The sequence below is a fragment of the Lactuca serriola genome, chromosome 1, assembly GCF_051521515.1.
Source record: "Lactuca serriola cultivar US96UC23 chromosome 1, Lser_US96UC23_V15, whole genome shotgun sequence".
Taxonomy (NCBI): domain Eukaryota; kingdom Viridiplantae; phylum Streptophyta; class Magnoliopsida; order Asterales; family Asteraceae; genus Lactuca; species Lactuca serriola.
Genome location: NC_136408.1, coordinates 17,308,701 through 17,319,288, shown reverse-complemented (window position 1 = coordinate 17,319,288; position 10,588 = coordinate 17,308,701). Strand labels below are relative to the sequence as shown.

The following is a 10,588-nucleotide window of genomic DNA, read 5'->3' as shown; positions in this document are numbered from 1 at the left end:
TTTATTTATTTATTTTTAAATTTCATTTTTATCAAAATTAGACAAACATTATAGCCATAAAACACGGATATTATATCAAGTCTTCAAGCCTTAAGCCATATATAAGAGATGAATTTGCATAAATGTAAATATCATGTTTTTTTTTTATCAATCTCTTGATAAAACAACTCAAACAAGATCACAATTTAAAACACAAATTTTGAGATATCAAATTTCTTGTGGAGAAAAATGCTAATTTATATGATTCATTCTTAAAAAAAAAAAAAATGCATTCCTACAAATTACAAAATTATATATCCGTGTGGTTGCGTAGCCAAACAAACGTTGAATTTTCGTTTAGAAAAGTTGCAAGTTTTCTTAAAGACAAAGAAAAAGAAAGAAAAAGAAAGACGTGATTTACCAAAAATATAACAACTTACAAATCAGATTCGTTGATCAGTTTCTCTAAAACTTGGATATCTGTCAAACCCAAAAGAGAGAACAAGACAGGCGCCCAGGTTTTGTCGTTTAAAGTCTTCCCCATTTCATCATCATCGTTATTAGTTTTGTCTCGTTCTCTTCGATTTATTTCGAGTTCGGAAAGATTAAACCCACAAGAAGAAATCCCTTTTAATAATTGAAACATTGGAGTAAATACGAGACCCTCTTCGTCCTTCGTCAATCCGGTAGCGAAGATCAATGGGTTGTGCTGCCAGCAAGACTGCTGATTCCAAAGCCGACCGCCTGTCACGGTGGAGCGCCACCGGCATTGTGGGCTTACGTGACGCCAAATTAAAGGCACACACTCTTATCTGTATATTTAAATACCCTTATCTGCAACTGTGTTATACGTTCTTTCATTTTGATTTTTCCATAAAAACTATTGTGTTAAGATAAATAGCTTAATTTCCGTGGGAAGATATCGACTTTGTTCATATTTGTTTATTTATGAATCAAAAGGAATTATTCAAACACATAATCCATCCTGAACATGGGCAAAAATGTCCACCATGTGTGTTTTACTGTTACATTAGCATATAGGAATAGGGGTTTTGGCCATTTGAATCTATGGAGATGAAATAATCGTTTATATTCTTAACCAATTAGCTAAGACATTTATGTTTGATTAGTTAATCAAACATGTTTCAAAACTAACTCAAGTTTATGTAATGAACCAGTCGTTTCCAGATGAAGTTCTTGAGCTGGATAGATCAGTACGGACTCTTGATTTGACACACAACAAATTAGGTACATTTTCTCTTTACACAACTTAATCTGACAAACTATATGGATGTTTCCTTTTGACCTAACACAGACTTAATAGAAAAATCTAATACTTTTCCTTGCTAACTTTTTCTTTTTGCTACCATAGCTGACATTCCAGAGGAGATCAGCAAATTCGTAAACATGCAGAGGCTGGTAAGAACCACAAATTTGCATTATCTTTTTCTATTTAATCTATTATATATATGAAATAAAGTATTAATCTTTAATTCTAAACTTTACCAAGCATGCATCATTCTATTCACAACTTTGTTCAGGGTAAGGTTGAATGATCAAGCTTACAACTTTCATGACCTTTTCTTGAATCAGTTCTTTAAATTGACAAATAGAATTCTTATTTAAGCTTTTATCTTTGGGGCATTGTGGGATATGTAGTTATTAACGACTAACATGTCTGTATGTGTTAATTAGTAAATATTAATATCTGAAACTACAACGCTTTGTTTTCAGATATTGGCTGAAAATATAATCGAGCGCCTTCCAGGGAATGTGGGAAAACTTCAGTCTTTGAAGCTATTAAATCTCGATCAAAATAGAGTTACCTTTTTACCCGATGAATGTAATAACACCAAATCTAGTTCATCATTTCCTCCATTCCATGAAAATTGCGTTTTTGACCCCCTTTTTTTTTTTCTAAAAAATAACCTTGGAAACCGTGCAGAGTCAGACATTGCAATTTTCATGAGACGCTGAATGTCTTATTTTTCATAAATTCCTAATTTTAAGGCTTTATTTTGATTCCTTGGGCTGTGTTTGTTACACAACAAGCAGAACTGGACTGGACAGGACAAACTTTCTTGGGTTATTTTAATGATGATGACAAGGAGGGCGTTTACGTCTTTTTCCAGAGACGAGAGATTGAGAGCGAGGTCTTGTCCCACCTTTTTGGGTGAGACAGTACAAGTCTGTTATGCTCTGTCCTGTTCTGTTCTGTCTTGTCGTGTGTAACAAATGGGGCCTTACAACTGTTTCTTCAGTGGGCCAACTTGTGAAACTTGAGCGGTTATCCATCTCGGGCAACCAGTTAACCAAACTGCCCGAAACCATTGGAAGCTTGCGCAATGTAAGTGGCTTCATTTACCAACTTACTAATCAATTTTGAAATTTTAGAACTCAATTGAGCTTTTGAATATGCAGTTGTTGCTGTTGAATGTGTCAAATAATCAACTGAAATTTCTTCCGGAATCTATTGGCAGCTGCTATTCTTTAGAAGAGCTACAAGCAAATGGTAAAGTTCTTTGTTTCAAGGAGTTATTTAATATTTGCTTCTCGTTTTTCTTGATTAGTGTACTCAACTTCATGTTGCAAATAGATAATCAATCTTGGAGAAATGAAAAAGAAAAAAAATAAAACATTGTTTATTCACATCTCTCACTGAATCAGCTTTGTGTTTCTTGGTTTTGTGGTTTCTAGAAAATTCTATTGAAGAACTGCCTCCTTCGGTCTGCAATCTCATTCACCTGAAGTCACTATGCTTGGACCATAACAAAGTCAAAAAGGTTGTTTTTGTTTGCAAAATATGGGTGTTTATGTAATTTAATGTAGAAAGATTAGGGGTAGTTTATGAACATCAAATTTTACCTAATATAAAACTTAATTTTCACACCATTTGCTCAACAGATACCTCCAAGTTTATTGAAGGAATGCAAGACTCTACAAAATATTTCACTGCATAATAATCCCATATCTATGGATCAATTCCAATCGGTAAACTTTAATGCCCCCCCCCCCCTTTTTTTTTTCCTGATTTTCAGTTTCTGCAATTTAGCCATTGAAGTCAAATTAGTTTGGTTAAAACATGAGATGATCAGATTTGAATTTTTCTCAGATGGAAGGATTTCAAGAATTTGAAGCTCGGAGGAAAAAGAAATTTGACAAAAAGATAGATTCAAATGTGATGATGGGTTCTAGAGGCCTCGATGAAGGCGTCGATCTGTAAAATTAAACCTCCATACCATTTTTAGTGAAGGCCTTACATCATATCATATGTTAATTTTGAGTTCATTTTTAGTGAAGGTCTTATTGTACATAACAAAACATATTTGAATTACAAGTTAAAAATGTATCTGCAATTGAAATAGACAATGTGTTATTATTATTATTATTATTATTATTATTATTATTATTATTATTATTATTATTATTATTTTTGAGTAGACATGTCCATGTCATTCCTTGATTCCTATACTCTCTTTTTTGTGTTTTTGGCTTTACTTTATGAGTGATTATGTGGACACTATTGCAAGTCAAGCTTCTTTAGTGCCGGTGACATTGAAGCGGGCCAACACATGACTCAAGGCGGTGGGCAACAAGACAAGGATGCTAAGACCGTCTTTGTTTCACAGGACACCGACAAATCATAACAGTGTTATCTGTGTTTGACATTTACTGGACTAAGACTAATAAAACTAATGGTAACCAGACAAAATTTGCAATTTCCCAAAAAGGTGAAACAATCTGGGCCGGGAGTTGCCTTTGATTTCTTCTGTGTGCAAAAGACGTTCATACCCTCCTCATCGATAATAGAAGAGACAATTTGTCTAGTCCTGTCCTAATCAATATTGTCTGTTATCGAGTCATGTATTATGACACATAGGACTGATCCATTCAAAGCAAATGTTGGTTACAATAGTTTACCATAGAGCTTTCTTAGTATATTATTAAGTTTTCTAAGATAACAACTGTGATTTTTAGGACTTCTCTAAAAAAGAAATTGAAGACACAGAAGTGTATCACATTTTTAGGTAAAAACACATGGAAAATGTGGAACTTTTTTAAACAATGATTGATTTTTTTTTTTTTTTAGATTTTGGTATTTTTCTTTGTTATGAAATGTTAATTTTTGAATTTAGCCTTTTATAAAATGCTAATTGCAATAAGATAACATAATTTTTTTTTCAAGAAAAATAAAATATTTAGCAAACTTAAACATGAATCTACATTTATTTGTGCCCCCACGTGGAGATGGCAGCCTGTTTGGTGAACTAAGCTCAATCTGCAACACCAAAACAGGAATAAACAAGGGACAACACTATGCATATGATGGTGGGTGGGACTTTGGGGGATATCGTCTTTTGTTATGGATCACATTAATATTTTAAAATACAACTCTTTTTTTTATCTATATAAAATACAAGAATCAAATGCCATTACAATTATAAGAATGCAATTCAACAGTCCTTATACATATAAAAAATACTATGTCAAGATTTTTCAACTTAGCAGTTTGTTCATGTTAGTTTAGTGACATTAAATTAAGTCTTTTATCTTAGTAATCTTAATGGTTGCTTGATCCAAGAGAGTAGGTCCCACCATTTGAATTTTTAAGGAGTTTATTTTGGTTTGGGTTTGATTGACTCTTTGTTAAAGAGTATTTTTTAAGCATGGCTGGTGAGAAACTTGTTTATTAAACACATGAAACCATTATCACTTTTGTAAAGGAACACATGCACTTTATTATGATTGGTATACAATACATACAAGATCCTTGTGGAACAAAAGAGTAAAATTTGTAACTTATAATTTATTTTCTTTTTCGCGAGCAATGTTGATTTCATCACGATAACATATAGATTTTAGGTTTATAGATCCCTTCTTCAAATCAATAATTTTAAATTCAAAATAGTAGTATGAAAAATAGTACAGAAATTTGTATAGTTGTTAATTTTGGAGAAGGGTTTAGTTGTATGATGTATGATTAAAGCTTGATGTGGTCATAACCTAATAATAAATTCTTTGGGATTAAGAATTAATTAATAACCAGTTAATGTTGATGACCAATTAAGCACTCACATGCTTTACTTTATACAACAAGATTGCTTTTGGGGCAATCAAGCACTTCAAATGGTTATGAGTCTCCTTCATGCACTAAAAGCTCACCTCCTATTTTGCTTAGACTTGTGGTTTAAAGACTAATTGGAAGTTGGTTCATCTTTTTAATAAAGATATTCCCACAACTAAATAGGTTTATAGAAAGGTCCACGTACATATTTATACAATAATATTTTTTTCAAGTTATGTAACAAAATAGTTTAATTTTGCAGAAATATACAACCACGTTTCATTTTAGAACCAAAACATCGCTTAAATATTTATTTATGCAAAGGTGTTTCACATTTTACCAATTTATACAATATTTTAATTATTTTATCAATTTTTGTTGACATGTATTACACATATATGGTTCAACGGGTGGTGAAACATGCTCTCGATAAAATTCCACATCATTTGGTTCTAAAATGAATTATTGTGGTATATTCTGTATAAAGAAAAAGGTGAAATGATGTTGTATAAATACATATATAAACAGATACAAAATAAATTTTGTATGTGACATTTTTAAAACCACAAAGGGAATAAAGATCAAAGTAAGGCATCTTATTTTGGCCTAAAAATGTATACAAAATGGCATGGAATAGAAGACAAAGAGTGACCAAAACTTGCCTTGAAGGGTTAAATGGGTTGTCAACTTGATTAACATCACTTTTAGTCATGCATTTGTCTACTCTCTCTCTCTCTTGTCTCATAAGCGAAGCTTAATTAATGCCACTACATGTGTGTATGTTTGTGCTTAGCATTAGGCATCAATAATCCTTTTTTTTTAACTAATCATAAATATTCTTCTACATATACTTTGTAGTTTATGCAACAAAGTTTGTACATTTTATTTGTAACTTAAAAGTTTTTTAGAACCGTCCATTCTATTGCAACAAGTCAATCCTGACCGTTGGATTAAGTAATCACAAAATTATGTGCATGCACATGTCATGAATTGGACTTGTATGCCAAAAGAATCTAAAAGTAAGGACCAAAACTAATAAAATAAAAGTTAGTTGTTATCTTGTAAGCACTTGCACTTGTGCTACAGCTAAACATTGTGCTAAGATGCCGGCTTAAACGATACAATTAACGCTTAATTAAGATAGTTATCAACCATGAATCATAAATCTCATAATAGGACATTAACGTTTCCGGTTTGAGCAATGAGGAAAGCCGGCTCTTTAATCTCTTAATTATATACCTTTTTGTGTATTTTAAGGTAAAAATGAGTGATGATTATATATTTTTTCACCAAAAAAATAATAACTTTTTCATATTTTGTTATCGCACTGCAATATGAAAATGTTTAATTTCTTCAAATTTGTAAGTTTTTGTTACTGAGAAATATTATTTCTTTAATTATAATTAAAAAAAAAAAAAACACTTGAAAAAGTCATGTAGTATTTAAGATATTTGCAAATCATTTGTATTAAAAGTTTCTCTTTTTATCAAGAATTAATATAAAAATAGTTTTTTTTAAAATGTTTTAAATATTGGGTTGCTTTTGATGTGAAGTGACGAAAATGCCACTAGCCTACTACCACTACTACTAGTATGCTTGTTTAGCACAAAAAAGCTTTTAGCTTCCATATGCAGGCTTGTAGATTCTTTACTTCACAAACTTCTTGTTGGTTTAGTGGGTCCCTTTTTCTCATTTGTCCAACTTACCAGTCATTGCAAAAGGGTTTCATTTGCTTATTCATTTTGCATTAGGAAATGACGAGATTGCCCTTTGTTAATTAATAAGGCCAAATACTTTAGGAATAAGTGTGACACTTGTCATGTCCTGATTGGGAGTATTAGGTTAATTCATTGAAGGAAGATGTGAGGTGTAAGAGACCCACACCATTGTTTATTAATGTTTATATTTCTGTGGGTAGATAAATTACAGAGATCATGGCAAAATTAGGAATTGTAGGGCAACAATCATGAGGCCACCGGTTTGGAGATGCCCAATGTGGAGCAATTTAAGCCGTCGGATTGGCGTTTGGCGTAGGATACTTAGCTGAGTACACGTTGCTTTTGCCTCTTTTTATCCTTATTTCCATGCATGGATTTCTCCTTCTCCCTCCAACTATAGCCTATTCATCTCTCTCTTCTGTCTCTCTGCTTACATATATATCTCTAGAGAGAGAAACTGATAAAAGTTCAGACAGAGAGAAAGAGAGAGAGGGTGTGCTTCTTCATCGTCATCATTAGCAAGAAAGGTAACCGACCCATCATCTCTTTTTCAGATTTCTGATCTTTTTTGCTTCGATTCTTGACTACTACTCGAGTGTAGCTTCAATTTAGTTCTTGTGTTCTCATTTTAACGCGATTGGATCTTGTTTTTGCTGAGCTACAAAATGCAATTTGAGATGGGTTCTTCTTTATTCTTCATTTCATTCTGCAAGACGATTGAAAACCCACCAAAGATTTGGGCTTCTAATCGTGTTTCTTGATCTTCGCGTGTCTCAATTTTCGGTTGAAATTTTTTTCAAGTCGTGTTCTTGCTAAGAACAAATCGAATCTGAGATGGGTTCTTTGTTATTCGTTTCAGTCGGCAGAAAGACCGGATACCAACTAACGATTTGAGCTTTTGATCATCTTTCTTGATCTGGGTGTTTCACAATTCTCAATATTCAACTTTTTAAGGCATGTTCTTGCTGAAAGTAAAATGCAATCCGAGATTTAAGCTTTTGTTCTTGTGTCTTGATCTGTGTGTTCTTTAATTCTCAATTTTCAAGCTTAAATTCTCTGTTTCTTTGAGAATTCATCATCATCCTCTGTCTTGGACCACTTTAGCTTACAATCTGATCTGTATTTTGACCTTTTGTTCGTTGAAAATGTTGAAGTCCAATCAAAATTCAGTGCAACAAAGTGATCGAGAACTTATGAAACACATGTGTAAGCTGTGCGACAAAAGCTTCCCCTGTGGTAGATCCTTGGGAGGTCACATGAGGTCTCACGTGATCAACTCCACCGATCATCATCACAAGATGAAGCTCTCATCTGTCAACAACAATGACAGAAAAAACATGATGGATAACAACAACACATCAGTCCTCAATGGCTCTTCAAACTCGAATGATTTGGGTTATGAACTGAGAAAAGATCCCAAAAAGACTCTGAAAGCAAAAGATTCAAGTGAACCCCACGACGACTGTTTGGTTGTTCTTGATAAGCTTTGTAAAGAATGTGGAAAAGGTTTTCAGTCTTGGAAGGCCTTGTTTGGACACATGAAATGTCACTCTGATAAAGTCTTAAACACCAAAACCGCAATTTTGACTCAAGATTCTAAGATTAGTCAATCCGGTAATGACAATTCGGGTATAAAAATCCGTCAAATGAAGAAATCAAGATCAAGAAATGGAACAACCAAAAAGTCGATAGTTACGTGTGCTACCACTCCTACTGTTACCACCACCACCACAACCACCACCACCGCTACAGCTTCATCTTCGGTTTCCATGAATGCTAACCATGCTTCAACAAGTGTTGTTTCTGATATGGATCAAGAACAAGAAGTAGAGATTGCTATGTGTTTGATCATGCTTTCCAGAGATGTGGGGAAATGGGGCAAGAAGATAACCGGAAATGGTTATAAGATGAAGAAATTAGCAGAATCAGAAGTTGGTTACGAAATCCTTGGAAGATCTGAGGTGGGTTTTGATGATTTCGAGAAAAAAACAATCAATGAAGACGAATTTGATGATCAAAACAAGAGAAAGTTTGAATGTACTACTTGCAACAAGAGTTTTCACTCTTATCAAGCACTTGGTGGGCATAGAGCAAGTCACAACAAGTTAAAGGGATGTTTTGATTGGAATAATGACCACAAAAACAAGATTGAAAGCAAACCCGTGTTAGATCATGAAGATATGATTAATGGGTGTTGTGAAAAAACATCTGATAATCATCATTCAACATCAAGTTTCAATCTTGGTGGTTCTTTGAAGAACACATTGGTGCTAGGAGCTCATGAGTGCTCAATTTGCTTTAAAATTTTCTCATCAGGACAAGCTTTGGGGGGTCACAAGAGATCACACTTGATTGCAGAGGCTAAACTTAATCAACAAAACCCAAGTTTGGTCGAGAAAGTGGCGAAACCAGTTCAGGAAATCCGAGGTTTTATTGATCTAAACATGCTTCCTGATCCTACAGAAGAAGAAGAAGAAGAAGAACAGCAACAAGAAATAATGATGGGGGACACAAGTACCATAGGAACCGAGTATAATCCATGGTGCTACAACCATGCATCAACATTACTTGGTTTGCTTTCAACAAGCTAACACTTCCAAAAGATCATTTCAAGTGTCAATTCCATTATACCACTACTAATACACCGGATCATACACATTTCATTGATTCTTTACGTATTTGATGTAATTTTCTGTGTTGACCAACACTTTTAAGTAGCCAATACAAAATTTGTCAGAGTTCTACATTGTGTGATTTAAATTCATTGTTATTCCTCATTAAAGAACAATAGTTTCATGAACTATAGTACTAAAGATCAGCACTTAACCTTTGTTTTTGCTCTTTCAATGGTCTGCTACCTTGTTGCCGGAGATTGGCCATGTATAATGCGCGGATTACTGATCTGGTAATTAGTATGTTTTTGTGTTGGAAAATATATAGAAACTAGCAAGTTGGCTAGTTTCCTTGTCTCCCATTAGTGGGAGGAAGAACATTTTGTGAGTTTTTAAGGCTTTTTTAGCCTTAAGCCATGAGACACGAGGTTCGCAAAAATCATATCTACGTTTGAACTTGTGGTCTTGCCAAAATATACAATTTCTGGAGGCATACATCACAAATCAGATCTATATTCTTACGACAATGCATCTCATTCTCGTAATTAAAAATGGTTGAAACCAAGTCGATTTTATGACAATTAAAGAAGATCAAATGCATTCTATCAAGAATTATATATTTAAGAATGTCATAATGCATTAGTGTTTTTGTTCGATTTTTAACCATTCTTAGTTTTATTCTTTGAGAATAAATATATGGGTTTTGATGTAGGAGTTTTTGGTGTCATCCTCATTATGTTCATCATAAACGCATCTAGGTTTCTTGAACACACACACAAAAGATTTCTTAACAATTTAAAATTGTGTTCTTTTGAAATCGAGTTTCAAGAACATCATGTTCATGTCTAGGTTCAAAACACACGTATTCACGTACACAAACCTTTCAACTTTAGTTTGGAAATGTCGGTGTCTAGATTTCTTGAACAGGTTTCCGGATTCGACATCTCAATGAAGATAAACTCAATTTCAAAAACCCAATAGAAGTTAAGAACACGAAATCTTTGTGTGTTTGTTTCAAAACCCACATGCACACATCCGTTGTGTGTTTCAAATCTTTGAAGAACTCCAGAATACGAAATCCTTGTGTTTTGTTTCGCACCGAGAACTCAAGAACCAAAAATCTTTGAAGCGAATATGAATGTGTAACGTCCCATTTTCACAACAAAAATTTTCATTTTTAATTAAGGTAAAACTTCACATTTATAGAATCCAAG

At 33.4% G+C, this 10,588-nt stretch overlaps 2 protein-coding genes across 2 annotated transcripts; both read left to right on the top strand.

The window, feature by feature from the left end:
• Positions 1 to 377: 377 nt before the first annotated feature.
• On the top strand, positions 378 to 3,391 carry LOC145059888 (Leucine-rich repeat (LRR) family protein). Its single transcript, XM_079007676.1, has 9 exons — positions 378 to 777; positions 1,158 to 1,227; positions 1,352 to 1,398; positions 1,714 to 1,822; positions 2,241 to 2,326; positions 2,401 to 2,491; positions 2,677 to 2,762; positions 2,884 to 2,970; positions 3,092 to 3,391. Exons 1-9 carry the CDS (start codon positions 679 to 681, stop codon positions 3,200 to 3,202), a joined length of 786 nt encoding a protein of 261 aa, XP_078863802.1. The 5' UTR covers positions 378 to 678; the 3' UTR covers positions 3,203 to 3,391.
• A 3,602-nt stretch (positions 3,392 to 6,993) lies between these two features.
• On the top strand, positions 6,994 to 9,592 carry LOC145059826 (uncharacterized). Its single transcript, XM_079007623.1, has one exon. The coding sequence runs from the start codon at positions 7,908 to 7,910 to the stop codon at positions 9,351 to 9,353; it is 1,446 nt and encodes a 481-aa protein (XP_078863749.1). The 5' UTR covers positions 6,994 to 7,907; the 3' UTR covers positions 9,354 to 9,592.
• Positions 9,593 to 10,588: the final 996 nt, after the last annotated feature.